The 17569-nt window shown below is 42.0% G+C and overlaps 1 protein-coding gene across 9 annotated transcripts in view; it reads left to right on the top strand.

Annotated features, from left to right (window-relative positions):
• THRB (thyroid hormone receptor beta) overlaps positions 1-17569 on the top strand; it is a 187813-nt gene that overhangs the window by 154004 nt on the left and 16240 nt on the right. For all 9 annotated transcript variants that reach the window (XM_077916283.1, XM_077916287.1, XM_077916284.1 and 6 more), the window contains 3 exons: positions 10870-10970; positions 12451-12598; positions 15956-16161. In XM_077916283.1, the coding sequence (XP_077772409.1) occupies positions 10870-10970; positions 12451-12598; positions 15956-16161 (455 nt within the window). The remainder of the gene's footprint in view (positions 1-10869; positions 10971-12450; positions 12599-15955; positions 16162-17569) is intronic.

Below are 17569 nucleotides of genomic sequence, written 5' to 3'. Positions count from 1 at the left end.
TGGGCCTATATAGCTCACATCTTCTCCAAAGACAGTGTGAAAAGCTGGTACAGGGGCACCTCTATTATTATTATTATTATTATTATTATTATTATTATTATTATTATTATGCTTCTCTGTATATTTGAAGCAACTACGAATTTCTTACATAATTTTAACTGTGTGCTGTGTCCATGGAATAAATTGTAGCAGTCTGTCTGCAGGATAATCAGTATGTAGAATAACTGCATCTTTTTCAGATGACCTTTTTCATTCGGCGCTTTTTAACAGAAGGAGCCATTTTCACTCAACGGCCATCGCTTGGCCAATATTGGGGAAAAGGAGATGGCAAATCAGCAAGCATTAGATTTCCCCGGTTAAGCATCTTCAAGGGTCGACATCATAATAAGCAATAATACTGGTACTTAGTACAGATAGAATCCTTTCCCTTGTTTCGAGGACTGAAGGGCAATCTTAAGTGGCTTGCCTAAGGAAATGTAGCAAATTGGATATGGGGGTGGGAATATAATCTGATTCTCCCTCTGCTTTACCCAGTGATTCATGCTACCTTAACATTCTAGATATATATATATATATTGAGCCAGAATTGAGTTTGGTTGGCAATTCTCACTTTTCATTGTTTCTAACGAGGTACAGTGTGTTAGAGTGATATTGACTTGTATCTCTCCCAAGTGCAGCTCATTGTACTTACAATAATTTTGAAGACAAGGAACATGCATTTAAGAGCAAAACCTGCAATCTGCACCTTTGTGAGTAGCCAAACACCCACTACTTTTCACAGAGGTCGGGAATAGGTTTCTTAGGACGAGGCCTTTAACCCATTTGCTCGTGCAGTACCCCACAGCTTGAACAGAACTGTACGAATACCCTGTAATTTTCTTAAAAGTGGTACTCATTTCGCACACAAAGGGACACACAGGTATTTTTCGCTTCCAAGAAAGTAATGCAGTAAGGTTCCACTGGAGCATTTGCAACAAGAAAAATAATAGCAAATAGTCAACTGTACTAGACACGTGGGAGTTCTTTATCCAACCTGTGCCATGCTGCCGGTTTTCTGTTCGCATACCGTATTTTTTGCTCTATAAGACACACTTTTTCCCCTCCAAAAATTAAGGGGAAATGTGTGTGCGTCTTATGGAGCGTAGGCAGGCTCCGTGGCTTCAGCGAAAGCAACGCGAAGCCTCCGGGGCGCAGCAGGAGCGCTCCCGCTGCTTCGCGTTGCTTTAGCTGAAGCCTGGAGAGCGAGAGGGGTCGGTGTGCACCGACCCCTCTCGCTCTTCAGGCTTCAGGAATGGCCGCCCGATGCTCTCCTGGCTTCAGGGATGGCTGCGCTCCGGAGGCTTCGGGCGGCCATCCCTGAAGCCAGGAGAGGTACTGCGCAGCTTTCCCTCTCTGCGCAGTGCCTCTTCAGTGAAGCGGGAGGAGAAATGGAATGGGCTCCGCTTTTCCTGCCGCTTCGCTGAAGGGGCGCTGCACAGAGAGGAAGAGATCCCCCCCCCCGTTCTCCCCCTCTAAAACTAGGTGCGTCTTATGGTCGGGTGCGTCCTATAGAGTGAAAAATATGGTATTTAAAATGGGTCTGGCCATAGAAATACCGTTTGACATACAGCTTGCTAACAGCTCATACTTCAGAGGCTTATCAATATGGTGCGTTTGCTTCATATTGGAATCACAAAGCCAAACATGCAAATATTGGGAAGGTGGTTTTGGATGTGATATGACTAGTCAGGGGTCAGCAACCTGTGGCCCATGGGGGTCGTTTAAATGGCCCCTGAGCCACCCGCTTGGCGAGTCCCCGCCCGCTGCGCTAAACTGGCGCAGCGCAGAGCAGGGACTCGCTTCTGTGGTGCTGGAAATTGCGTCTGTGCAGACGCAATCTGGCCCATGGAGCAATCTCCGCAGGAGTGAACTGGCCCAGGCGAGGTAAACCTTGCCAACCCCTGGACTAGATTATGCATCCTATTGGAGGGGAATGGTTACGATTTCATGACTTACCGATATTTATAAAAGTACAGATCTTATTTCATGCTTGCTATTGTGATACCCACTGAAAGCCATACTGCTGGTGTGTGTGTGTAAACAAACATGTACATAGTTTGTTAATTCACTAGTTGTATAATCTTATATTTACTAAAATAAAACATTAAAAGTTCAGCATAATTACTGAAACTTGATGTCTTCCCAATATCAGAAGCTCATCTTGTTTGTAATCACAGCTAAAGTTTCTTTGCTTATGTACAGTAGCATAAGCTGAGGTGCATATCATATCTTCGTCATAGAGGGTATTTCTTTTGCCAGAGCATGATATTACCCAGAGTGTTGTCTCTTCTCTGTATAATAGCCTTTTGAGCACTTCGAAGCATCATTAAACAGTTCATTAAACAGGGGTGAGTGTATCGATTGCCATGCTGTGCATTTTCAGTGGAATTCAAAAAAACTATCAATCCAAGTGGAAGTTAAATAATTGAATAAACTTATATGAGATCCATAGACCCATAGACAATGTCAAGAAGGATAGAAGACTAACAGAACAGCAAAAATGTGAAAGGGTATACAAATATGCCACTAAGTATATATTTAAAATTAACCAACTGAAGATTTAAAAATAATAATAACAAAGCTATTGCTATTTGATGATTTCATCATCTTAGCACTAAAGGCACAGCACTGTTGCCACTAGAATAAATAATTGTTGCTCTGGGTTTCTGGTAGGGTACTGTCTCTGCTGTTAGCAACGTTTATTTTGTGGAACTGTTGGAAACTGCTCAAGAGACCTTTTAACCTCAGCAGTGCTTTTTTGGGGGGTGGGGATGTGCCAGTACTCACCAAAGGGTACTGGTACTGCGTACCCTTGTGTACCCCCCCGGGGGGAGCACTGAACCTCAGTATCATCAGCAACACAAAGAGAGTAAGGCCTCAAGATGACTATTAGCCTTCCAAAAAGATCTCCTCTAGACCAGTGTTTTATTGCAGATGTATTCTGCAACATGTTTTTGACATAGTAATTTGTTGTTGTTTAGTCATTTAGTCATGTCCGACTCTTCGTGACCCCATGGACCAGAGCACGCCAGACACTCCTGTCTTCCACTGCCTCCCGCAGTTTGATCAAACTCACGCTGGTAGCTTCAAGAACACTGTCCAACCATCTCGTCCTCTGTCGTCCCCTTCTTCTTGTGCCCTCCATCTTTCCCAACATCAGGGTCTTTTCCATTATCCATTCTTAAGGAAATCAGCCCTGAGTGCTCACTGGAAGGACAGATCATGAATCTGAGGCTCCAATACTTTGGCCACCTCATGAGAAGAGAAGACTCCCTGGAAAATACCCTGATGTTGGGAAAGATGGAGGGCACAAGGAGAACGGGACATAGTAATAGTAGTACCTTAAGGGTGGATTTATTCTACTTTATAATAGTTGTGTTGTGACGCTTCCCCAATGCTACCAAATTATTGCTGTCCGGAGGGGCTAGGGCACAAAAAATAAGCAGTGGGGGAGGATGGACGACGACCCGTAACATGGTATGAAAAGGTAGATGATGTTAGCAGGAAGTAACAGGATATGCCGTGCTTGGAAATATAACCAACCCAAAATGTTTGCAGGCACAAACATTATTGGAAGTGGAATCGTGTTTGACTACTCCAATAACAGAAATCATCATGAATGCGCAATAAAAATGCATCTTTTGAAACCTGAGTTGCATTAAGATAAATGCTCTTAAACTGATGACTAATTGTCCATTTTGTGAGCGCCAGTTAGCCAGGTTGGGAACGGACATAAGCACACTGCAATGATGGTCACTTGGACTTCCATGTCTTGCTGTCTTCAGATTCCATGTCTTACTCCCTGATTTGGCTGAAAGAAATGCTCTTTCTGAATTAGCTTAGAAAAACAAACAAACCAAGGTGACTCTCAATACAGTCTTGAATATTTTGCTGACCAAGGGTCTTTCAAAGAAATCTTACTAGTCCGACTTGAAAAAGGCACAAACGCAGAACTCTACTCTGCTTTCCTCCATAGCATTCACATAACAGAAAGCTCTGTGATGATTCATTGGGTCTAAAGAGCCTTGGCTGAGATCTGTATAGAATTCTTTCTTATGAGGTCTGGTAGATAGCTTACCCATGGACCAGCTACTTCCAAGTAAAAAACAATAGTCACTGTATATGCTCCATGAGGCCCTAAAACCCACACCTCCTGTTAAAAGATCAGATACAATACTTTTAGCAGTAATACAATAAGTTTAGTTGGTTTTTTATTTCTGCATTGATGTGGTGGCAAGAAACATTTTTCCTTTGCATTTGAGTTGAAAAGTTGTGAAATTTCTTCAAAAAGGTTTACAATGACTGGTGTTAAAAAACACACGTTCTAATGTAACATTATGTAAATTAATATATAAAGTTGCACCTACAATTTATATGTATTCTGAAGATGTGTGTTAATACTTTACTTAATTTCTTCTCATAAGGTTTAATCTCTGATCAGAAGGTATATAATTGGATACTGGTGTATAATTCAGATTAAATTGCGAGGGCTCCTCAAATGTATTTTGCAGTACAAAGGCCCCCAACAAATTTTGTTGAAAATACGAACATTTACAACGCTAAATCATTATTGGGTATAGACTTGGTATGTTATCCAGGAGCAATTGGTTCTGCAGATCTTGATCAAGTGTAATAGATTTCAAGAGGGATTGTTCAGATTGGATTATGGCACACATTCTTCTAAGGTGTGGGCATCTGCTCCCGCTGAGTATTTTGTCTTGCCAAGAGTTCAGATTAGACAGATTTGCAAGTCCGGACTTTGACGAGACTGCAGCTTTACCTTCAACTGCCATAAATATACTGGACAGATGAGGGTCAAGGTCATTAAGAGTCATTTGGGCTCTTCTACCCAAGTCTTGACCTGCATTTGTGTGATGTCCTTCGTATTATGAAGCAATGTTGAAATCGTTGTATGCTAACAATAAGCACCTAATTGTTCTTTAGGACAAGAGCACACCATCTTTGTTAATTTACCAGCTGGTTCTCCCCTCCCGACTCCCCTCTCTGTTGCAGACCACACTCTCTCATTCTGTATGCTTTTGGGTCCAGTCCATCGCTTTAAAGTCAAGATACAGGCATGCCCCGGAAATATTGCGTGTTGAGTTCTGGACCGCTGCAATAAAACGAATATCGCAATAAAGCAGGGTGGATTTGATTTAAATCAAATCGATTTAAACCACGATTTAAATCTTTAGTCGGTAAGACTTGATTTAAATCTTTTTTTACAGAAAGACTCATTCTTGCTCGTATCAACTTAATATTTACAACCAGATGAAGGTTTCGTTTTTGGAATAATAAATTTTTCGGAGTAGTTTTTACAGTTATATCAAAAATTACTGGTTTGGTTATACTATTAGAAATACATAGACTGATAATTATGAAATTATTATGAGGTTTAATAAGTTAACTTTATATTTGGATGGCATTTCTGCTGTACTTTATTGGATGGAGAAAAATAATTATTTCCTTAATAACAATTTAAACATTTTATTGAACTAAAACAATAACATTGTAGCATATGTATCCATGTTTGTTAACTGATGTGGTTAAACAGTTTTTAAAAAAACCAACAACCTTAGACTGAGTTTTAGCGCACATGAAAAACTTTTAAACAAATGCTTATTTCCTGATGAATAGCCTTTGGACTATAATGTAACTTAAATAGAAAACTATCTTTAGAAAGATTTTTCCTCCAAAAGCATTTTATTTTAAAAATCCAATTTAAATTTTTTAAAAAAACATTGATTTTTTTTTATCCACCTTAATAAAGCAAGTCATACTCTTTTTTGTTTTTGTTTCCCTGTGAAAAGTTACATTTACACTGTACTGTAGTCTAATAAGCCAGGTCCCTCAGACTGCAGGGGCAGGAAGTGGGAAACCCAGTTCCAGCCCTAGACAGCTCCACTCCCATGACCAGAAGAGCGGCAGCTGTGGGGTTTTCCCTCCTTCCGGTTTAAGTTATTTTAGTGGTTTAAACTGTTGTGGTCTCTGTTTAGAATTACTTTATCTGATTTGCTGTGCTTGCCAGTAGAACGTTTTAGACTGCTTTTTTATTTTGGAATTGTAATGATATGGTTTCAGTAGTTGTATTTTATAGCTTTCGTCGCAGACATGAGCCACTTTTAAGGCTTGACCTTAATGGCATAGAAATACTGCAAACTAATCTCTGTGCATGGATATATATTATTATTTATACTCAGCAACTCTGGGTGGCTCCCAACAGAATTAATAATAATAATTTAAAAAATGATAAAACATCAGACATTTAAAGCTTCCCTAAACAGGGCTGCCTTCAGATGTCTTCTAAAAATCAGATAGTTGTTTATTTCCTTGACATCTGATGAGAGGGCATTCCACTGGGCGGGCGCCACTACTGAGAAGGCAGTGGCGGCAGTGGTTCATTTCCCTAGTGCTCACAGTTTTTCAAAGTGTGGTAGTATTTTATTTTATTTTATTTTATTTTAATTCATTTATTTATTTAAAAAATATTTCTGTGCTGCCGTATCATAACACATCAGGGCTATTTACAATATCACAGCATAAAGCACCATTAAAAAAAATACAAAAACAGATAATCATTACGGCTAATCAAGATAAAAATTAAGCAGTTGAAAAGGCCTGTTGGCTCATCCAGTAGCAAACTGTATGCTTATTTTTCTGCAGGGATAATATTCTCCTGGTTCATCTGGGATTCATTTGGGAAGTGAACATGATGTTTAACAAAGCTTTTAATTCCCCCCCCCCAAAAAAACCCCCAAAGTTTTCTTATTGCTCTCATGGACATGAGAATGGTACATGAACTGCTTGGCTTGGATTTCCTGAGGTTACTGAGGCACTAGTACATAGTGTGTTAGACCTCTCATTATACCTTTCATATTCCATTTAGCAAATTAGTAAACATGACATAATCTGTCACTTCTCTTTGAGACCCTAGAGACTCTCTAGCTGTTGTAACCTCGTCCTTTTCAAAATGGCTTCTCCTGTTGTTATGAGGCACAGTTTTGGGCTCCCAGTTCAGCTGCCACCTGAAGTCACTGTCATTATGATACTAGAGTGCAAGTCCTGCGCATGAGTCATCCGCATAAAAAGTTCAAGGGAGACCCATTAAGGAATGACCTAGCTAAGATGGAGATGGTGAGGGTGAGGATGATAATTTTTTTAATATTGCCCTTCATCCAAAGATCACAGGGAGGTTCACAACATAAAAATGCAAATTGAGAACACAAAATGCATAATAAAAACACCAAAAAACCAGACCAAAATATAGTCAGTCCCCTGTGAGTACTCCTTATTGAGCAACGAATTGTAACTGGTAAGGATTTGTCACCATGTTAGTTGATAACGGCCAATTAAAAAGTTCACTTTACCGAGTGAAAATTGTGGTTTTAGGTGAAAAAATATAACATGACACAGAATAGTATAATATTCTGCAGCAGGGTGCCAGTGCATTTATCCTCCTCGCTCTGGTACTAGGGACAAGACCCAAAACAGGGATATCACTTTGGTTTCCATTGACATCTTGCAGTCTTTTATTCCCTCCAGTCACTGTATATGAAGGGCTTGTCTATTTGGGCACAGATGCCAAGGGAGCATTAATGTGCCCTTACTAGGAACCTGAGATTTATCAATAGAGCCCTGGATTTCCCTGGTTGATGTAACACTGGACCTACATTTTGGGGCATTAGAGAAGTTCAGGCGCTTTGGGCTATGTATTATGCATAGCATCTTGCTTCAGCTGCTGCTGCTGTAGTAGCACAATCCTCTGTTTATACCAATATACTTAAAAAGGCACTTGAGGCCATGCTGCTAGGCTTTCATCCATAGAAAATGGCAGAGTCCCATTTTGTGGAATGGTTCCAATTATTTTTATTATCAGAATTACTACTGAATGTGAGGTATTAATATAGCCAAAGCTCCACCATGCTTGTCGATTGCCCTGTAATTATTACTATTATAACGCATAGTGTTCTCAGTCCAGAATCGAGTTATGTTGGGTTGAACGCATTGTGAACTTACATAAACATCTTGCATCTTAAATGTATAACATGTTGATGCCGTAAACAAATAGACTATATTTCAGAGTGCGTTGAGTTGAGGGGAAATTTGTTTCTCTTCCATTCATTATTTTAGGAGCTATGGCGAATGTATATTAGGAATAATTCCCCCCCAATTACAGGACAGAATCAAAAACAATAATTACTCTTGAAGGGTACCCCTTATCATTATCTTAAGTTAGAATTTCACATAGTATTAATTCCTCTCTTTCACTTTAAGTCTTCCCCAAAGTGTTAGAGCTGATCATGAGCTAAACTTTTTCTTCTACAGTGGTACCTCTGGTTACAAACTTAATTTGTTCCAGAGGTCCATTCTTAAGCTGAAACTGTTCTTATCCTGAGGTGTGCTTCCGCTAATGGGGCCTCCCACTGTGCGCGCTCCTCCGGCACACAATTTCCATTCGCGTCCTGGGCATAGCTGCCAACGTTTCCTTTTTTTTAAAGGGACTCCCTTATTCCAAATAGGTTTCCTCGCAAGAAAAGGGGGGAAAGTTGACAGCTATGACCCTGGGGCAAAGTTCGCAACCAGAAGCAGCTACTTCCGGGTTAGCGGAGTTCGTAACCAGAAGCGTTCATAACCAGAAGCGTTCGTAACCAGAGGTACCACTGTATGTGGAAAGACCTGGAAAGAAGCTTCCCTGCTGCTTCTGCATACTGATCTTTCTTACAAAAGCTTCATGAGTTTGGCATTCCATTATCACATTCTGCACTGGTGTTTTCGTACTAGATGAACCTTTCACAGGACATGACTATTACCTGTGGGTTTGACCCCTTTCCAAAGCTTTCACCTTACTCTGAGCCTGGAATACACCAGACCGCTATCCAAACTTTAATATAACCCTTCCACAGCCTTTCCTCTTCCTTTTGGCAGATAGCTACACACACTGTTACTAGACCATTGATGCATACAAACTGGTGTAAGTCATTCCTGGCGCATCCACAGCCTGAAAACAGGCATAAAAACAACTCCTTTCTTCCAGTGTACAAAAACTTTCTTGCCAGGGTGCCTGGAGGCATTTCTTGATTACCAGAGGCAAATAGGCTACTTAGAAGTCTCTGCCCTGAAAGATACCGAAACTACTTTAATATGGGTGCAATGTACCGTATTTTTCGCTCTATAAGACGCACCAGACCATAAGGCGCACCTAGTTTTTGGAGGAGGAAAACAAGAAAAAAAATATTCTGAATCCCAGAAGCCAGAACAACAAGAGGGATCGCTGCGCAGTGAAAGCAGCGATCCCTTTTGCTGTTCTGGCTTCTGGGATAGCTGCGCAGCCTGCATTCGCTCCATAAGACGCACACACATTTCTCCTTACTTTTTAGGAGGGGAAAAGTGAGTCTTATAGAGCAAAAAATACAGTATTCTGTATTTTTATGGTGATGATCCAGAAGTCCAGTAGAGTCCTGTGTAATAAGATACTGGTGCAATAAGGTGCTGAAGCATAAATAGGTGGGGTTTTGTTGTGAATACTTTCCCTTTTCTTCTTTAAACTCCAGTTCGGAATACCTCTGGTTACAAACTTAATTCGTTCCGGAGGTCCATTCTTAACCTGAAACTGTTCTTAACCCGAGGTACCACTTTAGCTAATGGGGCCTCCCGCTGCTGCTGCTGCACCACCTACGCACAATTTCTGTTCTCATCCTGAGGTAAAGTTCTTAACCCGAGGTACTACTTCCAGGTTAGCGGAGTCTGTAACCCGAAGTGTTTGTAACCCAAGGTGTTTGTAACCCAAGGTACCACTGTAAATGCTATTTTCTGGCCCAAATTTCACATTTCCCCCGAAACTTTACATTAACCAGTGTGACCCACCAAGTCAAAGACAAGGGACACTGGTGTGATCTGCAAGTTGAAAAGTTTACTGTGCAATTCCAGTGACTTGCTGATTTGAGTATGTCCAGTTTATCTAGGTGATCTCTGAAAAGGCCCTCTCCACTTTTAACCTTGATGAATTGATGGGTTTTCTGTGTTATATTATGATCATTGTTTCTCTTCTCGGCAAAGACTGAGACAAATTAGGTATTTCGTGCACTTATTTTCCCCGCCTTATTTGTTACAAGTTGTCCATGCAACCCAGGAATTATAGTGGTTTGATATGTCCTTCAATCAGTGTTTCATTTTAATTTAACACAAATTGTGTTTTGCCGTCCAAAATGTGGACATGATTTGGGCAAAGGGAGGCGCTTTCAAGTCCCATTGATTTCAGAAAAGAAATAAGGCACGTGATACAAAATTTTGACTTGAGAGCAGCAGGACTTAAAATTGCTTAAGACTGTGTGGATAGTGCCTTTTATGCATAGTACTGATTCTGACAGTGAATGTTCCTCTGTACATTTTTATTTCCTGTAACCTTTCTTTCTGGTCTTAGTTGTCACCAAACTCCTTTTCATTGTGCTACTTTGGTCTCTTTATGTGCCTCCTACCTTTTAGTTAAGAAATTTCCTCTCAAAACAACTGTGTTGGATCCACATTAAGTATATGTATGATTTTTCTAGTGCATGGGCCCAGGGGCCGGATCTGGCCCAGTCACCTTCTAAATCCGGCCTGCGGACAGTCCCGGAATCAGCGTGTTTTTACATGAGTAGAATGTGTCATTTTATTTAAAATGCATCTCTGGCTTATTTGTGGGGCATAGGAATTCGTTCATTTCCCCCCAAAAAAATATAGTTCGGGCCCGCACAAGGTCTGAGGGACAGTGGACCGGCCCCCTGCTGAAAAAGTTTGCTGACCCCTGTAGTTCAACCTCTTCACTGACACTCACTTTCTCTTTCCCTACAGGGTACATACCCAGTTACTTAGACAAGGACGAGCTATGTGTCGTTTGTGGTGACAAAGCCACGGGGTATCACTATCGCTGCATTACTTGTGAAGGTTGCAAGGTAAGTCTATAGCAAGAATTACTACATGATCGTGGCCACATAAAGAGCTAAAATAAGACAATGTCATGATTTAAATTATAATTTGTAAAGGATAAGTCTATGGCTATCAGTCACGATTCACTTTTAGTAACTAGGGGAATATGATAGCTTATCAATTGCAATCTGATCCAAATGCTTGCACTAAATTGACTTTATGGCTTAATCCAGATTTGACGACAGAGGGGCGGTCTTTTTTGTGGAATAAATGTGTTGGATGTTGGATATATACATTAGATTAGCTAATAGCCTCAGGTGGATTTATTTTTTATTTTTGTCATTTCCTATTTTACATCTTGAATATCCATTTCTGATGTGTGGCTGGCACCTATTTATGGCCCATCTGCTTTGAGTGCTTTGGCATCTCCTAAATTCTTGGATCCTTGCAAAATCCTAAACCTGTTGCTTATGCATGTTTAGCGGATCTTTGTAACGTAAAAGTTCAGGAACTCAGAGAGTTGCGGAATAGGGAATTACGACTGCACCAAAGAGCCCAAAGAATAGAAAATTGCTTAAGAATCTATATGGAATGTTTCCTTAGACTTGAAATTCAGACTCGTACAGAAAAAAATAGTGTTTTGAGTATATTGGACTCCACAGTGTTTGTACAAGAAGGCACTGTCCAATACGCACATCTGTTGGAGGTATAATGCTAAGAATGCCTCATTATGTGGGCTTGTCCAGTGATATATTCTTTTTGGGCTGAAGTTGTTATTCACATCAATTTTATATTGGTAAAGTCTTTGCTATTTGCATGTTTGGGTGCTTTTATATTATATTCCTCTAGTATGGGGATTAGTGGTTGCTATGAGATTTATACTTCAAGCCTGGAAAGATAAATATCCACCTTTGATTACACAGTGGTCTGCGGATCTCAGGCCATTCATTTGACTGCATTTAAACATATTTCGTATAGGCATCAATTTTCATGTGGATACCTATTTTGGACTTTGAGAGGGCTTGTATTAACATATATGTTTAACTTAAGATGCATGTAATGATGGCTACTATATCTGTAATATGAAGGGGTGGTGGTTTTTTGTTACTACTAGTAGTATTCATATGTTATTTATTTTCCTCCCTTCCTTCCCTTTAGTAATTTCCCCCTTCCTTTTCTTTGTTAAATTTGCAAATGAGAAATTTGATTAAGGAAACGATGGATATACATTACGTCCAGTATCTGTGGGAGACTGCCATTGCTTTGGGTTTACCATAGGTACCTGATTGGCTCCTGGGATAACAAAATGTTAGACTAGGTGGGTAACTAACTGATCTGATCCAGGAGGGTTCCTCCTATGTCCTTAATTTATTTCATAATGTATCTTGTTCTTTGTCCAGCGATAAACACTCCAGCATATCTTAATAAAGATTCGGTTATAAGTAACCTGAATGATAAAAAGTGGGCAATCTCGGTGCTACTTTGCGTTCTTTTTCCCCCACATAGGGTTTTTTCCGAAGAACTATTCAGAAAAACCTTCATCCAACTTACTCCTGTAAATATGAAGGAAAATGTGTGATAGACAAAGTCACAAGAAACCAGTGCCAGGAATGTCGCTTCAAGAAATGCATCTATGTTGGCATGGCAACAGATTGTAAGCTTCTTCTTTATTTTACTGTGCTGTTTGTTTGTGTTAGGTGTGTTTATTTCAGTACAACGTAATCATCACTGTTTGTTGGGTGCTTGGTCCCCCCCCCTCATTTTTTAAATTATGTAATTGTATGCTGGTTGAGAATATTGGTTGTTATGCCCAGCTCATTTTTCCATAAAGCTTTAATTTTCTGTCTACTGTTGAAAAGACTAGGCTTTCCCCTAGCACTGGTGAGTCTGTATGTTAGTAAGGATATGAACAATTTCTAACGCAGGAGTGTGTGTGTGTGTGTGTGTGTGTGTGTGTGTGTGTGTGTGTGTGTGTTATGGAGCTGTATCATGCAGAGGGCAGGCAATTATCATGCTTAAAGATTTGGAAGAATGGGAAGTTGGACGCTGTTGTTGCGTGAGTCATCCTGCAGTTGTTTGTTTTATTTTTAGCCAGAAAGAAAAGGAGCGCTACAGTACTTCTAAAGAACTACAGCATATGGCTGCAAGATTAACCCTTAGTGAAGACTTGAAGTAGCATAAGTGGAGTAACTCAAAATGGAAACCCAAAGTGCTAGTGTTGATAGTTGTTTCTAAAGTTATCCTCAAAAGGCGGTGGGGGTATGAAATATACTCGGAGTCCTGTAGCGATTTCATGCTCTTTATTGCAGCTTGTGAAACAGTGATTGAATTGCCCCCCCAAACCTCAGGCTTTTATATACATTATTTACACAGTGAGTCCCGTCAGATTGGCTGATTCTTCTTCCCTCCTGGAGACTGATTGGTCTTCTCCTGCAGGCCAATCAGTTGTTGCATTCTAGGATCCTACCAGCCTAATAGGCTGATTAACTTCCTCCTGGAGCCTGATTGGTCTTTTCCTGCAAGCCAAACAGTGGTTGCATTCTAGGATCCTACTTGCCTGTTATTCTAGGATCCAAGCTTAGTACATAACAGGGTAGAAGGAGCCCGTTTTATAAAACAGGAAAGTAAAGGAGTATAGAAAATTGCAATCCTAGGATTATGCCAAAATGGCAAAACTGACCAGAAAGCTCGGGAATCAAGAGGACCAAGAATTGTGGGGGGGCAGGGGTTAATTTACTTGAGAGACCACTGTAAACAGATTAAAACATTCGCAGGATTGCAATAACACTTGCAATGTAGAAAATACTATGGGCAAAATGGAGAGACATAAAATTCGGATGATGAAATAATATGCAGTTGAAAAGGTTGAGAATAGGACCCATGGAGAGGAAGGTGGGAAGTCTAGGGATTCTGAGAAATCTCTGAATATGAATATGTATTTTGTATTGTTATAATTCTACACTTGTAAAATCATATAAAAATTATATCGGGGGGGGGGGGAGGAATTTGCATCCCACCAGGCTCATCCGCATTGTCCACTCTGACTGGCAATGGCTGTCTGGGGTCCCATACAAAAAGGCTTCCCCATCACTTCTAACTTGGCCCTTTTAATGCTCAAGATTGAACCTGTGACCTCTGCCACTCACTCCTTAGAGCTCTTTGTACCCAAGGGAAATTCAGGCTTGTGCTTTGTCAAAAAACATCCTTCCCCCAAGCCGTTTGTGATATGGCAAGTCTCCTTGGTTTCCAAAGCAGTGGGGCATGGAGACTGTTTTTTGACAAAAACCAAGCCCAAACTTCATTTTTGGGGAGGGTCCTTTCCACCCCGTTCCTTTCTAATCCCACCCATGTGACTAGTGATAGCAATTAGTTATGGTTCACTGTTGCACATTTGCCTGAATTATTTATTGCCGTCGGTCCGTTGACCATTATCTTCCTGATAAACTAAATTGCCAGTTAGCCCTAGCTGACTGGGGCAGAGCAACAGGAACTCACCCCATTGTGCGGATTCGAACCGCCAACCTTCTGATTGGCAAGCCCAAGAGGCTCAGTGGTTTAGACCAGTGTTTCCCAACCTTGGGCCTCCAGCTGTTTTTGGACTACAACTCCCATCATCCCTAGCTAGCAAGACCAGTGGTCAGGGATGATGGGAATTGTAGTTCAAAAACAGCTGGAGGCCCAAGGTTGGGAAACACTGGTTTAGACCACAGCGCCACCCACATCCCTGGAGATCCTGCCTTACCTAGCAGGTACAAGTAGATAAATAGGTACCGCTGTGGCGGGAAGGTAAACGACGTTTCTGTGTGCTCTGGTTTCTGTCACCACATCCCATTGCTCCAGAAGTGGTTTAGTCATGCTGGCCACATGCCCCGGAAAGCTGTCTGTGGACAAACGGTGGCTCCCTCGGCCTGAAAGAGAGATGAGCACCACAACCCCATAGTCACCTTTGACTGGACTTAACCGTCCAGGAGTCCTTTACCTTTACCTTACTTGCTGTCATTCTGTGCGGCAGCCAAACGAACATGACAGCCCGAGTATCTTCTCCATCTAAATATAGCCTCTGTAAAGTTGGACTACATTGCATAAAACAGAAGTGACAGTTGAACTGCTGCTACCAATAGCATGTCAATTATGGATAAACTCTGCTCTCTCTTTGCTCTCTTGGATAATATAACGTGCAAAAATGAAACTACCTAGATAAGCCAGGCAAATACAGTGGTGCCCCGCAAGACGAACGCCTCGCAAGACGGAAAACTCGCTAGACGAAAGGGTTTTCCGTTTTGGAGGCGCTTCGCAAAACGAATTTCCCTATGGGCTTCCTTCGCAAGACGAAAGCCCATAGGGAAATCTCCGGGACAGCGGGGAAGTGCAGCGCGTCTTCCCCACTGTCCTCGGACCTCCTCCGAAGCCTGGCGGCGGGGCGGGGACACCTCCTCCCGCCGCCCGGCTTCGGAAGGATGCTCTGAAGCCGGGCGGTGGGGCAGGGACACCTCCTCCCGCCGCCCGGCTTCGGAAGGATGCTCCGAAGCCGGGCGGTGGGGCGGGGACACCGCCTCCCGCCGCCCGGCTTCGGAAGGCTGCTCCGAAGCCTGGCGGGGGGGCGGAGATGTTTTTTAAAAACCCCGGGACAGCGGGGGACTTCTCCGCTGTCCGGGGCGATTTTAAAATGCTGCCACGTAATTTTAGGACACAGACTTCTGGGCGAACCAGGCTTCTTTGCATCAACACGGACTTTTAAACATACACTTCTTGTGGTGAGAACAGGACGGAGAAAAAGGGTCATAGTTTTGTAGTGCTTTGTAAGAGGCATTTTGTTGTCGATTTCAGTTATTTGGAATTGGCTTGATTGCTGGAGGGTGTGCACGGTTGTGTGGGTGAAAGTGACAAATAGATTTTGCACAGGTAGATCAAACCAAGATAGATAGCCTTAATCCCCCAAAAAACCAGATTATGCAGTTCCAAGAAGTGTTCACAATCCGTTTTTCTCTAATATGTCCTTTCCTTGTTATAGTGGTGTTGGATGACAGCAAGCGATTAGCGAAAAGAAAACTGATAGAGGAGAATCGAGAGAAGAGACGTCGGGAAGAGTTACAGAAAACCATTGGGATGAAACCTGAGCCAACAGATGAAGAGTGGGAGCTTATCAAAATTGTTACAGAAGCCCATGTCGCCACCAATGCACAAGGAAGCCATTGGAAACAGAAAAGGAAATTTCTGGTAGGTGACACAATGGTGTGAGGAGCTCGCCAGAACCACTCCTCGCTTGACCTGATTTTTTAGCAACTTTTGGGTTGACGGACGAATTGGGTGGGAAGCTTTGATCTCTAAAGTTCTTCACTTTAGGCCCACCGTGTTTCCTCAACCGGAAGTAAAGAACAAATGAGCGCAATAACATATGAAGACAAAGTTGAGTTCCACATGTTTTCTGCAATACGCAAACAAAAATTCTCAATATAGTGATCCATGGAAACGGCTGGTGTCACTAGAGCTATCCTAGCATGTGGCCTGTTGATTACCGTAGTGTCACTGCGAGTTTTGATAGTCTACCAATTTAGATCAATGGAAGCCAGAAATAGAAGAGAACAGGGAAAATATCATTTGAACAGGTTTTACATGCCTGTTCCTTAACTAGAGACATTTTCACATTGCAAGGGTCCTTTCTGGATGAGAAATGCTTGCTTTTGTATAACGGCAAATCAGTTCAAGAACCTGCAGAGCACGTTGCTTTAAAAATAATGAAACTAATATTTAACTGCAGGCGTCTTTCAAGAGAGCTGTTCAGGGAAGTTTTTAGTGTTTGGTGACGTTTTGTGTTTTTACTGTTTTTTGTTGGGAGCTGCCCGGAATGGCTGAGGCAACCCGGTCAGATGGGCTGCATATAAATAATAAATATCATCATCATCATCATCCACTATTCTGGGGTTCCCCCTACCCCAACACACACATACCAGGAAGAGTCCGCTCACCCCTTTTGGTGCTGTGGTGTTGCGCAGCATTGGCCTCCTGTTTTGATATATGGCATGGGCGTAAGCCCCCGCCACCTAGCAGGAGCCAGATCCTAGCCTACACCTGGGATTGGCAAATGGGGGTGCAGGCTTGGACACGGGCTGGGCCAGGAGGCGGAGTTGACAGAGTCAACAGGCTTTCTTTGTGTCTGCTCCCTGGCCATTTAAATAGCCCACACCAGGGGGCCTACCTTCTATTATTATTATTATTATTATTATTATTATTATTATTATTATCCACTAGAGGCCCAGGTTTGTCTTCTGGGGTTTTCCCCTACCCCCCAACACACACATACCAGGCAAAGTTGAATCTCCCGTATATACAAAGTTGAAGCCGACCCGCATATAAGTCGAGGCACCTAATTTTAGCACAGGAAACTGGGGAAACTTACTGACTCGAGTGTAAGCCAGTTCACCACACCACTAACTTGGTGGTGGCGGCAGCGGCGGAGGAAGAACAAGCAGCCTGAAAGGGCTCCTTTCGGGCCGCCCGTCCCTCTGCTGCCGCCAGCGCCCGCCTCAGGTATAAGCCGAGGGGGGCTTTTTCAGCATTAAAAATGTGCTGAAAAAGTCGGCTTACACTCGAGTATATACGGTAAGTATGGATGGTCTTTGTTACT

This window comes from Podarcis muralis, chromosome 12 (genome assembly GCF_964188315.1).
Source record: "Podarcis muralis chromosome 12, rPodMur119.hap1.1, whole genome shotgun sequence".
Classification (NCBI taxonomy): Eukaryota; Metazoa; Chordata; class Lepidosauria; order Squamata; family Lacertidae; genus Podarcis; species Podarcis muralis.
This window is presented reverse-complemented; position numbering and strand designations above follow the sequence as displayed.